The sequence below is a fragment of the Chiloscyllium punctatum genome, chromosome 9 (genome assembly GCF_047496795.1).
Source record: "Chiloscyllium punctatum isolate Juve2018m chromosome 9, sChiPun1.3, whole genome shotgun sequence".
Classification (NCBI taxonomy): Eukaryota; Metazoa; Chordata; class Chondrichthyes; order Orectolobiformes; family Hemiscylliidae; genus Chiloscyllium; species Chiloscyllium punctatum.
In genome coordinates, this window is record NC_092747.1 from 73215828 (window position 1) to 73239091 (window position 23264).

Here is a 23264-nt window from a genome sequence, read left to right on the forward strand (position 1 = left end):
GAACTGCACACAATATTCCAAATGCAGCCTCACCAAAGCCTTACATAGCTGCAACAAGATGTCCCATTTCCTATACTGAATGCTCTGACCAATGAAAGCATCTCAAAAGCCTTCTTTATCACCTTTTACTTATGACTCCACTTTCAAGGAGCTATGAACTTGTTGTTCTATAACACTACCTAGGGCCCCACTATCAACTGTGTAAGTCCTGCCCTAGTTTAACCAACCAAAATGCAGTTATCTTAATTAAACTCCATCTGCCATTCACTGCCCCACTGGCCTAGCTGATCCAGATCTCGTAGCATTCCCAGATAACCAGCTTCACTTTCCACTACACCACCAATCTTAGCATCATCTGCAAAATGCCTCTTAAATTCTCATCCAAATCATTATAAAAATGATGAATAACAGGGGACAAAGCATTGATCCGTGGGACACACTGCTGGTCACAGGCCGCCATTCTGAAAAACAACTTTCTACCATCAAACCAATTTTGAATCCGATTGGCTAGCTCTTTCTAGATCCCATGAGATTTAACTTTACTCAACAACTGAGTATGACAATAATGCCCCTTTAACAAGGTTATTCTGTCCTTGGCATTTTTCAATAGGGGGGTCGTAAAGGCAGGAGTGGCAGTATGCCTCAGAAAGAGGTTATTTTAAAAAATGGCAGGGCAGTGGCCAGTACTCCCAGTTCAGGTTTTTTTTTCAAGTTTGGTTTTCTTAATAGGCAGTTAGAAAACTAGTGGTAACAGAAGAGCAGATACAGTGAAAAGAGGCTCCATGTTTCAACAGTGGCCTGTCTGAACTTTCCCTCTGAAATCTCTCCTGCCTGTAAGAACCTGTGTTTGAATTTACCTTTTGCCAAGGGGTGTATTTATGGAATGTTTTGGAAATTGGAAAGCTTTGACGAGTTAGGTTGAGTCAGTTAGGTTTTTCAATGAAATTATTTTAAATTCTGTTTTATTTTGTTCATGTTTCATCCATAGTGTTTAAATAAATTGTTTTGTTTAAAGGCGAGTGGTTTGACCATCTGCATTACTCCTGGAATATCCACTGTACATCAACCTTAAAATAAGAAAAAGTTAAGGTGTGGGCTACCTTCTTAAAATGTTTTGAAGGGGGTCTGGCCTGGTCCATAACCTACCACGTGGTACCTTGTCAAAGGCATTGTTAAAGTCCACATAGGCAATGTCTACCGCACTGCCATCTACTTTCTTAGTCACCCTTAAAAAAAACTCAATCAAATTCATGAGACCTAATTTCTTACACACAAAACCAAGCTAACTATCCCAAATGAGTACTTGTTTCTCCAAATGCCAACAGATCAGTCTCTCAGAATCCCCTCTAACAAATTACCCACCACAGACATTAGGCTCACCAATCTATAGTTCCCAGGTATTTCCCTGCAGCCTTCCCTAAATAAGGGCACAACATTAGCTATCCTCCAATCTTCCGTCACTTCACCCATGGCTGTTGATGATACAAATATCTCTGCTAGGGGCCTGCATTTTCTTCCTTAGCCTCCCACAAATTCCTGGGACACACTTCATCAGGTTGCAGGAAATTATCTGTCATCAGACGTCCAGTATCTCCTCTTCTGTAATGCGCACTGTCTTCAAGAGGAACCTTGATTATCTGACATTCAATTATCTGAATACTGGGTTATCCAGCAAGATCGCATGGTCCCGATGTTCGATTAAACTACGTTACCAAGCATTCGATTGTCCGGAATTCACTTAACCGAACGAAATATTGCCCACCAGTGTCCTTCGGATAAGCGAGGTTCTTCTGTATTTATTTCCCTAATTTCCCTGGCATCCATGCCCTTCTCAATAGTAAATACTGATGAGAAATATTCATTTAGTATCTCACCCATCTTTTGTAGCTCCATACACAGATGACCCTGTTAATCTTTAAGAGGCTCTAATCTCTCCTTAGTTACTCTTTTGCCCTTCATGTACTTGCAGAATCTTTTTGGATTCTCCTACACCTATCTACCAAAGCTATCTCCTGTCCCCTTTCAGCCCTCCTGATTTCTCTCTTATAAATACGCCAACACCCTCTATGCTCCTCAAGGAATTCACTTGATCCCAACTGCTTAAACACGTCATATGCTTCCTTTATTTTCTGGCCCTCAAATAACTCATCATCCAGAGCTCTCTACTCCTGCCCCAGCCCCCAACGCCTCATCTTCACCATAGATATCCAATCCCTCTACACCTCCATCCGCCATGACCAGGGCCTCCAAGCCCTCCGTTTTTTTCCTCTCCAGACGTCCCCAACAGTACCCTTCCACCGACACTCTCATTCGTTTGGCCGAACTGGTCCTCACCCTTAACAATTTCTCCTTTGAATCCTCCCACTTCCTCCAGATCAAAGGGGTAGCCATGGGCACGCGTATGGGCCCCAGCTATGCCTGTCTCTTTGTTGGCTACGTAGAGCAGTTGATCTTCCGTAATTACTGGGGGGTACAAAGTTAAAAATCACACAACACCAGGGTATAGTCCAACAGGTTTAATTGGAAGGAGCGTCGCTCCGAAAGCTAGTGTGCTTCCAATTAAACCTGTTGGGACTATAACCTGGTGTTGTGTGATTTTTAACTTTGTAAACCCTATTCTTCTTACAGCTATCTGTCATCTCTTTACATACTTGCTCCTCAATCTCCCACTGACTACTGTGTGTGTGTGTGTGTGTGTGTGTGTGTGTGTGTGTGTGTGGGGGGGGGGGGGGGGGGGTGCATACACCACAAAGTGATCTCTCCCCTTTTTTTATTTCTCAGTCCTACCCATACAGATTCAGTGGACAAACCCTCAAAAACGTCTTCTCTCTGTATGCCATGATGTTCTGCCTAATCAAAGAAACAACACCTCCTCCTCCCTTACCTCTCCTTATATCCTTGCTATAGCATCTACATCCTGGAACATTGATGTACCAGTCATCCCTCTCTCAGCCATATTTCAGTAATAACTGTAATATCCCTGTCCCATGTACCCGTCCATGCCCTGAGTTCATTTGCTTTACCTGTCAGACCTCGGACATTGAAATAATGGGTGGCTCAGTGGCTTATACTGCTGTCTCACAGCGCCAGAGACCCGGTTTCGATTCCCGCCTTGGGTGACTGCCTGTGTGGAGTTCGCACATTCTCCCTGTGTCTGCATGGGTTTCCTCCGGATGTTCCAGCTTCCTCCCAAAATCCAAAGATGTGCAGATCAGGTGAATTGGCCATGTTAAGTTGCCCTTAGTGTTAGGTGCATTAGTCAGGAGTATATACAAGGTAGGGGGGTGGGTCTGGGTGGGTTCGGAGGGTTGGTGTGGAATTATTGGGCCGAAGGGCCTGTTTCCATACTGTGGGGAATCTAATCTAAATGCAGTTTAACCCAGTCTTCCCTTCTTTCCTGCCATGCTCTTGTCTAGTACTGGGATTACCAACACTGTCTTTACTATTTAGCTTGCTCTCATTAACTTATGTACTGTCCTTAACCTTCCCTTTTATTTCCCAACTGCTTTAAGATCCCATACCCCCTGCCAGACTAGTTTAAACCCTCCCAGGTAGCTCTGGCAAATTCTTCTACCAATATATTTGTCCCCATCCAGTTCAGTCAGCAGCAGAGAAGACTGTCTGTTTTAACTGATTCAGATGAACAGTATGTACAAATCCTCATAGTACTTGAAATATTTTCAAGTATTTGTTCTGTTCTGGGGAAGAGCATTACAAGAGGCCATGAATATAAGATAATCACCAAGAGATTCAATCAGGAATTCAGAACGCAACATTTCATTACCTAGAGAATGCTTACCTACTAGCACAGGGAACGACTGAAATGAGTATTAGGGTTAGAATCGAGTGGAAGCCAGGCAAATATCCAAAAGAACAGGGACCAGAGATTTACAATGGTAGAATCAGATGGGGAAAGATGAGAGAAGGCTTGAGCAGAATATATGCAATGAATGCAGTAAATCAAGGGAAAAGAGAAAGCTGAAGCATTTTCAACAAACTTCAACCAGAGCTGGCAAGCTGATGATCCATCTTGGTTCCTGTCCTCACAGATGCTAAGTTTCAGAAAATTTGATTTGATTTTCTCCAGAACAGAACAAATACTTGAAAATATTTCAAGTACTATGAGGATTTGTACGTACTGTTCATCTGAATCAGTTAGGCAGTTCCACATAGAGTCATAGAGATGTATAGCATGGAGACAGATCCTTCGGTCCAACCCGTCCATGCCGACCAGATATCCCAACCCATTCTAGACCCACCTGCCAGTGCCGGGCCCATATCCCTCCAAACCCTTCCTATTCATATACCCATCCAAATGCCTCTTAAATGTTGCAATTGTACCAGCTTCCACCACTTCCCTCTGGCAGCTCATTCCATGCCCCTTAGGTCTCTTTTATATCTTTCCCCTCTCACCCTAAACCTATGCTCGCTAGTTCTGGACTCACCGACCCCAGGGAAAAGACTTTGCCTATTTACCATGCCCCTCATTATTTTGTAAACCTCTATAAGGTCACCCCTCAGCCTCTGATGCTCTAGGGAAAACAGCCTCAGCCTGTTCAGCCTCTCCCTATAGCTCAAATCCTCCAACCCTGGCAACATTCTTGTAAATCTTTTCTGAACTCTTTCAAGTTTCACAACATCTTCCCGATAGGAAGGAAACCAGAACTGCACGCAATATTCCAACAGTAGTCTAACCAATGTCCTGTACATCCGCAACATGACCTCCCAACTCCTGTACTCAATAGTCTAACCAATAAAGGAAAGCATACCAAACACCTTCTTCACTATCCTATCTACCTGCGACTCCAATGATAGCAAGAAAATGCTGAAGGTACTGGCTACTGCAAAAACTATAGACTGTGACAACATTTTGGCAATAATACAGAAGACCTGAACTCCAGAAGTAGCTATGAGCTTAGGAAAACTGTTTCATCTGAGCTATATTATTGTAACCCAAACATATTCCCAGGTATCCAATCTAATCTCAGCAATTATTGTTCCAAGCATCCAATCTCAATCATTAAGATTACAAAATGTTCAAGCAACATTGCTCTGGAGCTATACTTAATCAGCAACAACCTGCTCACTAATGTTCAGTTTGGATTCTTCCAGGTCCTATGACACCATTGAGTCCACAGCTTTTCATCATTTATACAATGGTTTGAATGTGAATATAGGAGGTATGGTTACTAAGTCTGCAGATGACAATAAAATTGAAGGTGTAGAGGACAGTGAAGAAGGTTATCTCAGAGTACAGCAGGATCTTGGTCAGTTGGACCAATAGGCCGAGGAATGATTGATGGAATATAATTTAGATAAATGTGGAGGTATTGCATTTTGGTAAGGCAAATCAGGATAAGAGTTATGCATTTAATGGTACAGCCCTAGACAGTGTTGCTGAGCAAAAGGATCTGTGTTGCAGGTGCATAGGTTCTTGAAGGAGCAGTTGCATTTACATTTAGACAGGGCGATGAAGGTGGTATTTGGTATGCTTACCATCACTGGTAGTGCATTGAATATAGGAGTTGGGATGTCATGTTGCGGCTGTACAGGACATTGTTAGGCCACTTTTAGAATACTGAATTCAATTCTGGCCTCCCTGCTACAGGAAAGATATAATTAAACTTAAAAGGGTTCAGAAAAGGTTTACAAGAATGTTGGTGGAATTGGAGAGGCTGAATAGGCTAAGGCTTTTTTCCCTAGAGTGTCAGAGGCTAAGAGGTGATCTTGTAGAGATTTATAAAATCATGACAGGCTTGTATAGGGTGACTGGCAAAGGTTTTTCCCAGGGGAGGGGAGTCCAAAACATGGGGTTATAGGTTTAAGGTGAGAGGGAAAAGGTTTAGAATCATAGAATCCCTACAGTGTGGAAACAGGCCATTTGGCCCAAAAGGTTCACACCAACCCTCCAAAGAGTAACCCACCAAGACCCATTCCCCTACCCTATTACTTTACATTTACCCGTGATTAATGCACCTAACTTACATATCCTTGAACACTATGGACAATTTAGCATGGCTAATTTACCTAACTTGCATATATTTGGACTGTGGGAGGAAACTAGAGCACCTGGAGGAAATCCATGCAGACACGGGGAGAACATGCAAACTCTACACAGGCAGTCCTCCAAGGCTGGGTCTGAGCCCAAGTCCCTGGCGCTATGAGGCAGCAGTGCTAACCACTGAGCCATCGTACTATCCTAATAGGGACCCAAGGGGTAACTTTTTCACACAGAGGGCAGTTTGTGTATGGAGTAACCTGCCAGAGGAAGTGGTGACAGCCAGTACATTTAAAAGGCATCTGGATGGATGCATGAATAGGAAGGGTTTACAGGATATTGGCCAAATGTTGGCAAATGGGACTAGATCAGTTTAGAAATATCTGGTTGACATGGACAAGTTGGATCAAAGGGTCTGCTTTAATGCTGTAAAACTTTATGACTCTATCAGCAAAATAAGTAACTGCAGAAATAAAGCAAGAGTGACTGCATTTGACATCAACGCAGGGCATGAAGGATCTCTAGTAACATTAAATCAATTGGATTTGAAGGACATCTCACCACTGATTAGAGTCATACATAGCACAAAGAAAAATGGTTGTGGTGGTTGAAGGTAAATCATCACAGTTCCAGCATCTTGTAGCACAATCGGCCCAATAAAGTAACTGAGGTCCAACCATCTTCAGCTGTTTCATCAATGATATTTCTCCAACATATGGCCAAGAACATAAATAGTCACTGATGATTGCACAAGGTTCAACATCTATCACAATTCTTGTATTAAGTGAATCAATCCATGCCCATATCCTATCCCTGGCGGATAGGATCAAGGATAACCCCAAGGCATTCTATGCGTATGTGAGAAACCTGAGAATGACGAGAACGAGGGTAGGTCCGATCAAGGACAGTGGTGGGAGACTGTGTATTGAGTCGGAAGAGATATGAGAGGTCTTGAACAAGTACTTCTCTTCAGTATTTACGAACGAGAGGGACCGTATTGTTGAAGAGGAGAGTGTGAAACGGACTGATAAGCTAGAAGAGATACCTGTTAGGAAGGAAGATGTGTTGGACATTTTGAACAACTTGAGGATAGACAAGTCCCCCGGGCCTGACGGGATATATCCTAGGATTATGTGGGAAGCAAGAGAGGAAATTGCAGTACCGTTGGCAATGATCTTCTCGTCTTCACTGGCAACTGGGGTGGTACCAGGGGACTGGAGAGTAGCGAATGTTGTGCCCCTGTTCAAAAAAGGGAATAGGGATAACCCCGGGAATTACAGGCCAGTTAGTCTTACTTCTGTGGTAGGCAAAGTAATGGAAAGGGTACTGAGGGATAGGATTTACGAGTATCTGGAAAGACACTGCTTGATTAGGGACAGCTAGCACGGATTTGTGAAGGGTAGGTCTTGCCTTACAAGTCTTATTGAATTCTTCGAGGAGGTGACCAAGCATGTAGATGAGGGTAGAGCAGTGGATGTAGTGTACATGGATTTTAGTAAGGCATTTGATAAGGTTCCCCATGGTAGGCTTATGCGGAAAGTCAGGAGGCATGGGATAGAGGGAAATTTGGCCAATTGGATAGAAAACTGGCTAACCGGTCGAAGTCAGAGAGTGGTGGTAGATGGTAAATATTCAGCATGGAGTCCAGTTACAAGTGGAGTTCCGCAGGGATCAGTTCTGGGTCCTCTGCTGTTTGTAATTTTTATTAATGACTTAGAGGAGGGAGTCGAAGGGTGGGTCAGTAAATTTGCAGATGATACAAAGATAGGAGGAGTTGTGGACAGTGAGGAGGGCTGTTGTCAGCTGCAGAGGGACTTAGATATGATGCAGAGCTGGGCTGAGGAGTGGCAGATGGAGTTCAACCCTGCCAAGTGTGAGGTTGTCCATTTTGGAAGAACAAATAAGAATGCAGAATACAGGGTTAATGGTAGGGTTCTTGGTCGGGTGGAGGAACAGAGGGATCTTGGGGTCTATGTACATAGATCTTTGAAGGTTGCCACTCAGGTGGATAGAGTTTGTAAGAAGGCCTATGGAGTATTATCGTTCATTAGCAGAGGGATTGAATTCAAGAGTCGTGAGGTGATGTTGCAGCTGTACAGGACTTTGGTTAGGCCACATTTGGAGTACTGTGTGCAGTTCTGGTCGCCTCACTTTAGGAAAGATGTGGAAGCTTTGGAGAGGGTGCAGAGAAGATTTACCAGGATGTTGCCTGGAATGGAGAGTAGGTCGTACGAGGATAGGTTGAGAGTTCTCGGCCTTTTCTCGTTGGAACGGCGAAGGATGAGGGGTGACTTGATAGAGGTTTATAAGATGATCAGAGGAATAGATAGAGTAGACAGTCAGAAACTTTTTCCCCGGGTACAACAGAGTGTTACAAGGGGACATAAATTTAAGGTGAAGGGTGGAAGGTATAGGGGAGATGTCAGGGGTGGGTTCTTTACCCAGAGAGTGGTGGGGGCATGGAATGCGCTGCCCGAGGGAGTGGTAGAGTCAGATTCATTGGCGACCTTTAAGTGGCATTTGGATAGGTACATGGATGGGTTCTTAATCTAGGATAGAAGTTCGGCACAACATCGTGGGCCGAAGGGCCTGTTCTGTGCTGTATTGTTCTATGTTCTATGTTCTATGTTCTCTAAAAGCTGAACAATGTGCATGCTTGTGTTAATAAGAGACAAGTTGCATTTGTGCAACACAAATGCTAGGCAATGGCCATCTCTAACAAGACAGGATCTAAGCATTGCCCCTTGATATTCAGTGGCACTACCTTTGCTGAATTCTCTCATCAACATCTTGGGGACTATCATTGACTAGAAGATGAACTGAAGTAGCCATGTAAATACCAGGGCTACAAGACAGGAAGCTAGGAATTCAAGACTAGCATCCAGAAATTCAGTTTTAGGGTGCATTAACATTTTAACTACATAAGTCACATGAAATGAATCCAGAAATAAATGAATATATATTTTACACTTTACTGCTTCATTGCCAAACTAAAGTCCTGCAATTAGTTCTGTATATCCTTTTTTCATACAAGGAGCCAAAAAAGTGATAATTTCATGTTATTGTGCATAATTTTCTTTAAATATTAAATCCAAAAAACAGAAATTAGTTCTTACTCTCCAGCAATTTGACAAATTGCTCCCTAACAGTTCAGCTTAAAAGATTGTCTTATTCCATTTTGTAATTATAAAATGCTTATAATCATTCTTTCCAAAGTTGATGTTAAACCTTCAGCAGAGTCAAGCAAAGAAACAAACATCAAAACTGTTGTTGCTCAACAAGAAGCAGTACAATGATTTTAAAAACTATCAAATGAACTCTCAATTTTATTTGCAACACTGAAAAAATTCTACTTTCTTGCAAGATAATCAAATTCACAATCAAGTTCATAAAAAAAACAGAACAAAACTGCAAATCACAATGTTGTGCAAAAGTATATTCCCATAATAATCAATTAAAATGGGATAAGCAAACCATATTATAATATTTTGAAAACATACAGATTCCATTGAATTTAAATATCCCAGTTCTGGGAAATTAAACAAATCATGTGGGAACACATCTTTTGATCAATATTCCAGCAATGGTATTAGATAGTGTCACAGGAACAGAAGAACTAGGAGTAGGCTATCTGGTCCTGCCTGCCCTCTCTGCTATTCAATAAGACCATGGCTGATCTTTTCATAGCCTCAGCTCTACTTACCCACCCCGTCACCATACCTCTTAATTCCTTTACTGTTCAAAACTTATCTTAGCTTTAAAAACATGTACTGAGGAAGCCTCAACTACTTCACGGGGCAGGGAATTTCAACTCTACCCTCTAAGAAAGAAGTTGCTTTTCAATTCAGTCCTAAATCTGCTCCCCTAATTTTGAGGCTATGCACCTTGTCCCAGTTTCACCCGCCTGTGGAAACATCTTCTCTATTTCTATCTTATCTATTCCCTTCATAATTTTATATGTTTCTATAAGATCACTCCCTTATTCTTCTATATTACAATGAATACATTCCTAGTCTACTCAGTATCTCCTCATAAGCCAACCTCCTCGACTGTGGAATCAACCTCGTGAACCTTCTCTGCACCCCCTCTAGTGCTAGTACATCCCTAAGCAAGAAGACCAAAACAGCATGCAGTACTCCTGGTGTGGCCTCACCAACACCCTATACAGCTGCACATAACCTCCCTGTTTTTAAACTCAACCCCTTTAGCAATGAAGGACAAAACTCCATTTATCTTTCTAATTACTTGTTGCACCTGCAAATTACCCTTCTATGATTCATGCACAAGGACCCCAGGTTCCTCTGCACAGCAGTGTGCTGCAATATTTGACCATTCAATAGTTCGTTCAACTGTTTTTCCTATCAAAATGAATGACTTCATATTTATTATTATTGCATTCCATCTGCCAGACCTTTGCCCACTCAGTTAAAGTACCTATGTCCCTTTGCAAAGTTTCACAGGCCATTGCATACTTTGCTCTACCACTCATCATAGTATCATCCGCAAACTTTGACACACTACACATGGTCCCCAACTGCAAATCATCTATGTGAATGGTGAATAATTGCGGTCAGATTCCTTAAGCACTAGAATTCACTGTTTTCCGAATAGCATTGCCTCTATCCAACCCAACGGATCAAGATGACAGGTCCTTCAAAGGAGGGTGCTGTACAAATAGAAACAAGTTAGAAAGGTGGCTGAGCAGTGGATGGAGGTGCAAGAGGGTCAGATATAGGAGGTATTCAGGCAGCATTCTCAAATACTGCTTGAAACAAATGGTAAAATGAAATTGGCATTCAATGAAAAAGACCAACGAGTTAACTTTGAACCCTCCAAGACTGGGGAAATGAATGTTGTTTAAAGCAAGTATATGGATCCCAACTTTGATCAGGTGGGTTGTTTAAGGGAAAGGAGTTTTGGTTGGAAATGGCATGATGCTTGAACAACATCACATCGGTCTTTGGAAAGGTTTCCATCAAGTGGTCAACTGATAGAGGTGACCTTATTGAGGTTTACAAAATTATGAGTGGCATGGATAGGATAAATAGACCAAATCTTTTCCCTGGGATCAGGGAGTCCAGAACTAGAGGGCATAGGCTTAGGGTGAGAGGGGAAAGATATAAAAGAAACCTAAGGGGCAACTTTTTCACGCAGAGGGTGGCACGTATATGGAATGAGCTGCCAGAGGAAGTGGTGGAGGCTGGTACAATTGCAACATTTAAGAGGCATTTGGATGGGTATATGAATAGGAAGGGTTTGGAGGGATATGGGCCAGGCGCTGGCAGGTGGGACTAGATTGGGTTGGGATAGCTGGTCGGCATGGACGGGTTGGACCGAAGGGTCTGTTTCCATGCTGTACATCTCTATGACTGAATAACTGATCTCAATTTGGTTCCTTTGGCAGTGAATATCTTGAAAGAAGCTGCAGGAGGTGATAAGGAGGTGACTACTATATTAGTAGGAAGTGACAGGATCGTAGGTGAGCATTTTGGATAGGAAAGGGGAGACCTATTTGTGGGCGGCACGGTGGCACAGTGGTTAGCACTGCCGCCTCACAGCGCCTGAGACCCGGGTTCAATTCCCGCCTCAGGCGACTGACTGTGTGGAGTTTGCACGTTCTCCCCGTGTCTGCGTGGGTTTCCTCCGGGTGCTCCGGTTTCCTCCCACAGTCCAAAGATGTGCAGGTCAGGTGAATTGGCCATGCTAAATTGCCCATAGTGTTAGGTAAGGGGTAAATGTAGATGTAGATGTAGGGGTATGGGTGGGTTACGCTTCGGCGGGGCGGTGTGGACTTGTTGGGCTGAAGGGCCTGTTTCCACACTGTAAGTAATCTAATCTAATCTAATCTAAACCATTCCTATTCTCCCATGATCTAAAGCAACACCATGAGGATATTTGCATTTTTACCCCAAAGCTGTCTTCACCTTCTGCAAGATTTTAGCTTTGCCAAGACCGGGGAAATTACCAGACACTCCTCCTCCTCCTTACCCCCCACCCCCCCCCCCACCCCCTTAAGATCAAGCCTCAAAATATTTTAATGTGAGGCTCGCAGCCTTAAGATATTCAAATAGCCAACTCTTGTTCTTGGTATCAAGATGGCTCTCCTTGCAAGTCCCACTTCCATAAAAAGCTACAGGTGGCTAATTGTGGTTGCTTGGGGTGACGGATTTGAGAATTTTAAAAAAATTATGTATCATCTCATTCTAGCCTACTCATTTTTGAGAGGGGGGGGGAGAAGAAGAGATGATGTGTAATGAGATGTAGGTGATTGGTCGGGTTGGGGATGCTTTGAAGCTAGCCCCACTCAATGGAACAAAACAAAAGTCATGGCTTGTACCTACAATAAGGGTTATCATTGAAACTGAAAAATAATTAGGAAATAGTTAACATTCTTGGATCCTCTGTTGTCGACTATTACATTTTAAATCTCTAATATAAGAAAAAGACAGTTTTGTAAATGATGAACATCTGCAGCATACGTAGATTTCTGTTAGATCATAATGTTTTAAAGACTCTGGCAAAGCCTATTCATATTTCATTCCGTGGCTTTTCATTAATCTTTCCCCCTACTGTCTCCCCTACAATAGGACTATTACTTGAATGGTAAAAAGTTGCAGCATGCTGCTATGTAGAGGGACCTGGATATCCTCATGCAAGAATCACAGAAGGTTGGTCTGCAGGTACAACAGGTAATTAGGAAGGCCAACAGAATTTTGTCCTTCATTGCTAAAGGGATTGAGTTTAAAATTTTATGTTGCAGCTGTGTTGGTGAGGCTACACCTGGAGTACTATGTGCAGTTTTGGTCTCCTTACATGAGAAAGGATGTATTTATCCAAAATTTCGAAATCTGACAAGCTCCAACATCCGAAGGCTTTCACGAAGTTTTTTTCTGCATAACAAGGCTGTTTGGCGTGTGGACAAGTGATCCAACTCCACACCCACTTGACACGTCACTCAGATGTGGTGTGGCGGTGTAGCACAGCATTGGCACCCGTCAATTGTGTCTCAGCGCTCGTACTAGTCACACATGGGTCTGCTATTTGATAAGATATTCTTTATTTCACTGTCCAAATGTCATTTATTCTGAAAATTGAAAAATTCCAAAATCCAAGAAACAACTGGCCCCAAGGATTTTGGATAAAGGATTGTGTACCTGTATTGGCACTAGAAGGTGCAGACGAGGTTCACTAGGTTGATTTTGGAGTTAAGGGGGTTGGCTTCTGAGGAGAGACTGAATAGACTGGGATTATGTACATTGGAATTTAGAAGATGGGGGGGCGGGGAAGGAAAGAGGGAGAGGGGCGCGTGGATATTATAGAAACATTAAATTATGAAGGAAATAGAGAGAATGTTTCCATTGATGGGTGAAACTAAAACAAGAGGGCATAGCCTCAAAACTAGGGGAAGCAGATTTAGGACTGAATTGAGAAGGAACAACTTTACCCAGAGGGTTGTGACTCTGAATTCCATGCCCAGTGAAGTAGATGATGCTAATTCAGTAAGGCTTTTTAAAGCTAAGATAGATTGTTTTTAAACAATGAAGGAATTAAAGGTTACGGCAGATAAATGGAGCTGAGGCCATGAAAAGATCAGACAAGATGGCAGAGCAAGTTCGAAGAGCCAGATGGCCTACTTCTGTTCCGAATTCTTATGCTTATGTTCTCTTCACTGTCCCAAACTAAGAGCAATCAGAATGCATGATCGCAACATGTGCTTCATTTCTGGTATTCATGTGGATATTTGGAAGATTTAGCTAACCCATCTCTGTCAAAAGGAGGGTCAGGCAAGATTACCTACTGTTATCATGTTAACATCCAGGCTTGAACTCGACCAACCACATAAATAGTGCAACTACAAAACTTAGAACTTAGGACATTATGCGCAGTACAGGCCATTGGGCCCACGGTGTCGCGCAGACCTGTAAAACCAATCTAAAGCCCATCTAACCTACACTATAGGATAAATAGACAAAGTCTTTTCCCTGTGATGGGGAAATCCAGAACTAGAGGGCATAGCTTTAGGGTGAGAGAGGAAAGATATAAGAGACCCAAGGGTCAACGTTTTCATGCAGAGGGTGGTACATGTATGGAATGAGCTGCCAGAGGAAGTGGTGGAGGCTGGTACAATTGCAACATTTAAAAGGCATTTGGATGGGTAAATGAATAGGAAGGGTTTGGAGGGATATGAGTCAGGTGCTGGCAGGTGAGACTAGATTGGGTTGGGATATCTGGTCGGCATGGACGGGTTGGACCAAAGGGTCTGTTTCCATGCTATACATCTCTATGACTCTACTGTCGCAGGCAGGGCATTCCACGCCCTCAGCACTCTCTGAGTAAGCAGGTCACAGGCTAAGAATTTTGCCAGGACTAGCTCATTTTCTGTCTCCCTAATGCTTGTGCGCCATTTACAAGGCACAAGTCAGATTGGTGAGGGAATAAATCTCCAGCTGCCTGGTTAGGTGCAATGAAGCTGAATAACACTCAAGAAGCTAAATATCGAAGATAAAGTAGGATGCTTGATTGATTCCCATCCACCAACTTCACCACCAATGTAAAGTGACAGGAGAATACACTATTAGCAAGATACACAGCACCAATTCATTCAGGATCCTTCAAAAACACATTCCAAACACATAACCTTTACCACCGAGAAGGATAAAGGAAATGGATGTACAGCAACATTGATTCCTCCAAATCACCATTCCTTCACTTTCACCAAGTCAAAATCCTGAAACTCTCTTCCCAACAGCGAAGTCTGCATCCAAAGACATGACTCCAGGCTGGTGAGTTGCCTCTCTAGCGCCAGGGTCAGGGATATCTCTTTTGTTTGGACTGCAGGAATTCTAAGCAACAGCTCACCACCACCTTCTCCAGTGCAATTGCATATGGACAATAAATACTGGCTTATCCTATGAACAAAGAAGAAAAAAGTAGCACTTTTGCTCTTACACGCTACAGATATGGATTTTCCTGTATTTTGCAAGGAGAACAGAAGATTTACTCACTTTGCAGATGAAAGGGAAGATTCCTAGCTTTTCTCCGGCTTCATACATGAATCGCATTGATAATGGTTTTATTTTGTATTCTTCTTCCAGCTCAGAGTCAGTCCTCATCTCAGAAGATTCTAATCTCCTGGTTATTTTTTTTCACCTCGACACTACTGCCATACAGTAGTACTGCTTATATTCTTCTGCACCCACACGGGTGTGCGTGCAGAACCCATGTGGCCAATGAACCAGTGACAAACAAAGCCCTGAGTGAACAATGCTTACATGAAAAACATGAAGGGGAGGGGAGGGAGGGACTAAATCAAAATAGAATTGCAAGGGAAAATAAAGAATTCCACTCCCCACAGTGCCCACCTCTGCCTAAAGATGTCAAGAGTATTGGTAGACACTGCATGTTCCACCTTGAAGGATACTCAGGCCCAAACATAACCACAGAAGAGGAGAAGGCAGTTGACCATAACAACCCCTTCCATGGCTTGTGGCCTGGACCTGTTAATGGCCAGCCTCACCAAAGCCAGGATAGACCCAAGAATAAATCCTCTGACCTGCCCACGCCCTTCCCCTCTGCACCAGGTGCCCAAAGATCAGGATTGTGGGATTAAAGTTCAACCAGAAGCAGAGGAGATGGTCCTTCAGGTAACTGAAAAGGGACTGCAAATGCCCTCACCCAACGTATACATGGTCCATGGACTTCAAGGCACCACAGAACTAACAGTAGGGCTGGGAGACTGTGAACCACTGCAATCTGCTGTTACAAGGGATTGCTGCATGCAACAACATCCACCCCAGATACCAAAGGGAAAGGCATCCCTTTCCGCGCATTGACAGCCCTTCACTAGGGACCTCCACCACCAGGTGGTAAATAGGCACGCCAGGTGTGGATAAAGGAGAAGACTAGTGTACAGCAGCAGTCTGTACAGGGCTCATCTTTTTATTTCCTTAAAGGACAAATAACAAAAATTATGGAGGCAGCTCAGGTTGTGGGGCACAGGCTCCCAAGTAAGTGTTGGAACTTGGGGCAAATATGAAATTCCATCCAAGCAGGAGTACATGTAGATGGGATTCCACCACACAATTGAGCATCCTCCAACTGGTGTACAATGTTAGGTCCAAGCACCACTGTTTTAAGGTAGTGAATGCCAGTGGCCATGAACCGACGTCTATCACTGCCCTGTGCGCCAATTCCTGTGGCAGCATCCAGCCTAGGCCCCTGCCACCCAGCACGTCCCTGACCCCAATCACCCTCACGGCCACCGCCTTACCCGCCAACAGCCATGTGAACCTGTGATTGAGGAGGTGCAGATTCCTGAGCTATGGCTCTCTGATGATAGCCGCTACTCCTGATGGAGTGTGGACATGACGTGAGCTGACCATGTTCGAGACAGTGATCAGGTCCTGGTAAATGACACGCAGCGTCCTGAGGGCAACCTCCAAACTGTCACGGTCGATGAACAGGAGCTGTGTATTACAGTTGAAGTTATGCACCTGGTGGAAAAAATACATTGCCAGGGTGCACCAACTAGGAGGTGGTTCAACATAAAAGGATTGCTGCAAAGACTGAAGGCAGAAAGTCACCAGCTGGTCGGCATGGACAATTTGGACCAAAGGGTCTGTTTCTGTGCTGTACATCTCTATGACTCTAAGTATCGTAACTCTTGGGAAAGATCATCTGCCTTTCCATAGCCTGAATAACATGGCTAAAGCATTCCATCCCCATTACACCAGTTGTGCTTAGGGTTTTAATTTAACATTGCTAATGCTTTAATTTCTGACTTTGCAACATCCCTGGGACTGAGACCTCAGATCAAGATTTTTTCAAGGCCCTTCAATTCAGTTTCTACAGCCATGCCTTTTAAAGCCCACTCACTGTGGTGCTGACACTCTGGTCTGAGCTATAAGCAATTTTTGGTTTACTGCTTGCATCTCAATTTTGAGAACTACACAGCTTTTAAAGTTTCTTCTGCTCCACCACAGTTACTAAGCTTTATTCATAGAGCCTCCCGATATCTGACCTCACTGCTGAATTCAATCTGGCACCACTCCCACAGATTGTCAACCTGTATCTGCTCAGAATTACTAATTCTATTTCTCCAACATGTGTGCAATACAGGAGTTACCACTATCTCCCGCCAGGGCTGAAATAGTTGTATCATTTGATAGAGAATTCTTCTTTGAGGAGAACTGCCATGATGGTTTACTTCTGCGAGTTTTTTGAATCATAAGCAGGCAACTTCAAGGCAAATCTGAACATTGCATCATGGCGCAGTATGTACCTTCAACAGTCAAATCAAATATACACTACCTACTATGGAGTATGAGCAAGCTAGCTCTCTGCTGTTTGAATTCCTTCTCACGAAGAAGGTTGCTGACATCACCTGGAGTGCAGGACCTGCTTAATCTAATGTGGTGGTGAGAAATCACTTCCTGGTATAACTAGCTTATTGATTGTTTGCAACTAACTACAGATAGACACTGTTGGAGAGACTCTGAGGACCCCTAATGTCAGGTCTTGTTCTTTTAAAATCTTGAGCTGTTTTGTGCACAAGTCAATATGACATCATCACAGTGTTTATGCCATTCCTCTATCAATGGTTAAAGAACAATATCTAACACCTTCCATTCTGGCAGCAGATGATTCAAAGAAACAGCTGGGAGCAGCTCTGGTAATAAGTGGAAAGCTAAGTGGAAGTCCACACCAACCTGCTGAAGCGCAACCCACCCATACCCCTAACCTAACACTACAGGCAATTTAGCATGGCCAATCCACCTGACCTGCACATCTTTGGACTGTGGGAGGAAACCGGAGCACCCGGAGGAAACCCACGCAGACACAGGGAGAACGTGCAAATTCCACACAGTCAGTCGCCTGAGGCGGGAATTGAACCCGGGTCTCTGGCGCTGTGAGGCAGCAGTGCTAACCACTGTGCCACCGTGCCGCCCACAAGAAAAGATTGTATACAGCACCAAAAGACTCGAGAGGTTATGCTCAAGGTTTCAGAGATATGATTTCAGTCTGAGGTGTAACCCAAAAAGAGAGATAGGGCTTGCGGATATCGGATCTCATCTGTTGCCACGAGAAACACAAGACAGAACAATCAGGTGTGAAGATCTATCATCTAGTTTACATAACCCGACTGAACCCAAAATCAGATACGAGACCAGTAATAATAAGATTACACGATGTTTTCTTAGCAAAACATCCAAAGATGGGCTGATCAGATATAGAAAATAAACAGGAGTTTTGCAGTACTGATCAATCAGCAAAAACATCACATTAGAAAGTGGTGTTTTGTTGACCAGATCTAGGATCTTTGCATCAAAAGAAAGTAGAGAGATCTCCACGTCAAACAAGGAGGTTGTATATTAATGGGAATGTTTAAATTCACAGCCAGATCATCTGTCATACCATCTAAAAAGACACAGGGAATGGTGTCTATATGCAGCATATGCCTGAAGTATAGAAACACTAGAAAGAGATGATAGCTACTGCAGTATCACTCAAACCACAGCATACTATGGGAACTGTTTTATTCACACAATTAAGACTGGGATCATAGATATTTTTACTCAAGGTTCCTTTTTTATGACATTCCAAGACAGTTGAAAACTTTGGCTGAACAGTATGAATTAAATATCATCACTTATCAACACATTAAAGAATAGGATTTAGTGTTATAGGAAGGCCCAAGCATTCCTTTATTTGACTCCAAGATATACCTCAAGTCCCATGTAAAATCGCCTCCAGTGATTGAATGGCAGAAAATATGACTTGTTTGGCAAAAATATCTTACATCTTCCAAAATGATCAAGAGGAAAAAAAACAGCTTTGTGATAATTCAATAATAATTGAATAATATTTTAATAATAACTTTCAAATAATGTAACAATGATTTTTTAAAGCTCTACATATAACATTTACATAACTGTTCTAATCATCAACTTTTTTGATATGTCTAAACTAAAGAAGATTAACACCTCACTTGTAAAGTATTCACTTTTGATTGTACAAAACTGTTAAAGCAGTTTTATTATGCACAATATTTACAACATCACTTAACTTGTAGGATACTGTGTCTCCATCTTGTGAATTTGCTTTTCATTGTTCACAATATTGAGGCACTCTGTACAGACAATGACATACATGTTGCTCATGGCGTAAGCATTATGCTTGATGTTACTGGCGTTGTGCCATTTGGTAGTGATATGACACTGTTGTTAGTGATGTAACTGGTATTATTAATGACTCTGATTTGCTTTAACAGCTGAGATGTAGGTCAATTATAGACTCCTCATCTGTTTTTAGCTGTCATTCTCAATGATTTAAGACTTCAGAGTCTGTTTTATCAAAAATTTTCACTGAGTTCCAGATTCTTAAGAATTGGATCCTGTATTTGACATTCTTATTGAAATGTTGGCAGAGGAAAAAGAAAGTCAAGAACAAGGTCTAACATTTTAACATATTTTGAATGTGTAGTATCTGACATAAGGTCTGGCACAAATGCTATTACTTGCACTAGATTTGCACTTGAAGCAGAGCTAATTTTCTGTGTCTCTCTCTTCCCATTTGTTCTATATTATATCTACTAAAAAGAAAGTAATCTCAATGTAATCAATACACCATGCAAACTCTTTATTCTCTTTCAACTTGAAAAATACAATGGCAACTCAATCAGTGTTGCATGTAGAAACTATGCATATCATCAAGTAGGAGCAGCAACTTCGGAACTGCGGAACACAAAAGCTTATTGGTTTCTTTCAGATATTATGACTTTTACAAAGAATTATGCAAATAGAAAAATAAAATTCTTTAAAATAAGTGAAAATCTTTGTTTTTGTGTTACTGAATGGCATTTTGTTAATTCACCTGCATCTGGTCAAACCTCAAATTCTATATAATACCATATGTTGTTAAAACTGGATGTCTTAAATGAAGTCGTCAGATCTCAGTGAAAATATCACATACAAAGTATAGATGTAAAAAAAAAGAGTGCATAAACTAATCTCAACGTTGAATGTCTGTCAACTACAGAATAAAATAATGAAACAACGATATATCCAATTTCAAATCTAGGAACAGCCTAAGTCAATGAAACCTTAACTGTGAAATTTATTTATGCAGTATACAGTCTGCAAAGCATATTTGTGTCTTAGCTACTGGCTTGTCATGTGTTTTAGTATCAATTGTTAAAAGCAGCATTTCTACTTTTGGAAGAGCACAGCAACATCACTGGTCCAAAGGTAGAAGTAATGCTCCACTTATAGTGTTGCCAACATTCCAGGTCCATTAACAACATCAACAACAACAACAAAAATGCCAAGGGCATCTAAATCAATAGGTTTCCATGTTGTCCTCAGAAAGTTGAGCTTAAACCAATTTTGGAAACATCTAAAGCATCTAAGGTGGTGTTCCTTTGGCATGAAGTGTAATTACCTGACATACAACCAATAGCGTCTAAGAAAATGCCTGAAGAACAAGAACTTTATATCTAAATAGCTTTTTATTCTTTCATGGGATTTGGGCAGTGCTGACATAGCCAGCCACTTGTTGTACATGCCTAACTGCACTCAAGAAGGTTATGGTAAGTCACCCTCACGAACTGCTGCTGTGCATCTGGTGCAGGTACACCCATGGTGTTGCTGAAAAGACATTCTAGGATTTTATCTCTCAACAGTGAAGGAATGACAGTACAGTTCCAAATCAGGATGACTGGCTTGGAGGAAAATTGCATATGCTTCAAATGCCCATTACCTGCAATTGATGGACAACTAATGGCTCATTGTAGTGGAAAAAAAAGTTTTAAAAATAAAAGGGGACCTAGAAGACTGCAGGCACTTTCAATGCTCTTGTTACATAATTGGGAAGCTAGTGCAAATTAAACTTCAAGGAAGGGGCAGAAAATACCACATCTTCAAACAACAACATAGCACTAGTAACCATAATTTTCAATTGATCAAATAATGAGGAAAGCATTCTGATGAAAATTTCAGGTTTGGCATTGCTACTTTCATATTAAAATGATATGATGCACTGTCTAAACGGTTGACCTTAATGATCATGTAAGTTTACTTGATATGGATACCCATAACACTCTGTAACAGTTTCAAAACACTTTTCAGTTCTACTATTATCTACATTCACAGACTTGGTCAACAGAAGGTTTGTCAAATGTCTTATTCAAGACTTCAAAAAAAATACTTTCAATATGCTGGCAATCCAAAAATATTCAAACATTCTACATCCCAATCCATCGCTGATACCTCAGAAGAAGGTACTATCATCTTGCCTGAGGAGGGAGCAGCAGAGGAAGAGGAGGGACGCAGGTAGGAAGACGTCATCTCAATTGCAGGATGCTCCAAAGGCCACTTCACAAAAGGATGACGTCATCCCTTACTACACCTGGAAAACATGAAGGGACACATCAGCCACATGTGTCAGGAGCAGTCCTCCTCAATCCTCTACCCATCTTTTTAAGTTGCACATAACTCATATTATACCTATTCTGACAGCATTTGCTCACAATGGGTACCTGAAATAACATGTGCCCAATCACACTAATACCAATAATTGAATACAAAAATGTGTATATATTCAACTTCCCAGAGCCCATCAGTGGGATAGGCGAATGGTAACAATAGGAGCAGCAGCCTAACAGTTTGCCCCTTAGCTGTTATTGAGTTACTCCAATCCATGCAACATGGTCCTGAGATGCACATAAAACAGGAAGGGCCTGACAATTCAATAGCTGTCATTTTCATGGATTTAAACTGTTTCTAAAACGGACCAAAACGCATACTTAAAATGGCTACACTGATCACCCAACACATACCGTTTAGCCAGGTTTCTCGAATGCAACATAGATCAAAGTAAAGACAATCTGAGTTAAAACAAAGTTAAAAATCACACAACATCAGGTTATAGTCCAACAGGTCTAATTGGAAGCACACTAGCTTTCGGAGCGACGCTCCTTCATCAGGTGATTGTGGAGAGCTCGATCGTAACACAGAATTTATAGCAAAAATTTGCAGTGTGATGTAACTGAAATTATACATTGAAAAATTGATTGTCTGTTAAGCCTTTCATCTGTTAGAATACAGTGATAGTTTCACTTCGTTCATGTGTAAATCACAAAACCCTTTTTTTTAAAAGTTGCATTCTCGGATTAGCTGTTAACAATGGTGATAGCTAGACAATGTGTTGAAGGTGTTAGCCCCCTGTGTTCTCTGTCTATGACCTGATGTTTAGATTGATTCTAATCTAAAAAGTGAGACAACAGAGTTTTATATAAATTCATGCAGTTTTTGAGCTTAGACTTCTACATGAATATATGCAGTTTTTGAACAAAGTGCAGAGTGTCTTAACTCTGTGAGGAGGTGCATGTGTGTGTGTGTGTGTGTGTGTGTGTGTGTGTGTGTGTGTGTGTGTGTGTGTGTGTGTGTGTGTGTGTGTGTGTGTGCAATGGTGATCACCTGTAATGTGACATGAACCCAAGGTCCCGGTTGAGGCCCTCCCTATGGGTACCGAACTTAGCTATCAGCCTCTGCTCGGCCACTTTCCTCTGCTGCCTGTCCCGAAGTCCACCTTGGAGGATGGTCACCCGAAGGTCCGAGGCTGAATGTCCTGGACCACTGAAGTGTTTCCCAATTGGGAGGGAACCTTCCTGTCTGTTGATTGTTGTGCGGTGCCCATTCATCCGTTGTCGTAGCCTTTGCTGGGTTTCCCCAATGTACCATGCCACCGGACATCCTTGCCTGCAACGTATAAGATAGACAACTTTGGCTGAGTCACATGAGTACCTGCCATGTACAAGGTGGGAGGTGTTCCCATGCGTAATAGTGGTATCTATGTCCACAATTAGATTGAGACATAGATTCCACTATTACGTGTGGGAACACCTCCCACTTTGTACATGACAGGTACTCATGTGACTCAGCCAAAGTTGTCTATCTTATACGTTGCAGGCAAGGATGCCCGGAGGCATGGTACATTGGGGAAACCGAGCAAAGGCTATGACAACGGATGAATGGGCACCGCACAACAATCAACAGACAGGAGGGTTCCCTCCCAGTTGGGGAACACTTCAGTGGTCCAGGACATTCAGCCTCGGACCTTCGGGTGACCATCCTCCAAGGTGGACTTCGGGACAGGCAGCAGAGGAAAGTGGCCGAGCAGAGGCTGATAGCTAAGTTCGTACCCATAGGGAGGGCCTCAACCGGGACCTTGGGTTCATGTCACATTACAGGTGATCACCATTGCACTA

The 23264-nt window shown here is 42.4% G+C and overlaps 1 protein-coding gene across 6 annotated transcripts in view; it reads right to left on the reverse strand.

Annotated features, from left to right (window-relative positions):
* Positions 1–23264, reverse strand: part of slc36a4 (solute carrier family 36 member 4) — a 243042-nt gene that overhangs the window by 68172 nt on the left and 151606 nt on the right. The window contains exon 10 of one of the 6 annotated variants that reach the window (XR_011961540.1): positions 21265–21403. The exons of 4 other annotated variants lie outside the window; for them this stretch is intronic. Coding sequence is in view for 1 of the 2 variants with exons in the window: in XM_072577810.1 (XP_072433911.1) it covers positions 21388–21403 (16 nt within the window). In the remaining variant the exon portion in view is untranslated. Of the gene's footprint in view, positions 1–18849; positions 21404–23264 lie in introns of those variants that run through there. One more of the 6 variants, XM_072577810.1, reaches the window with a different exon arrangement.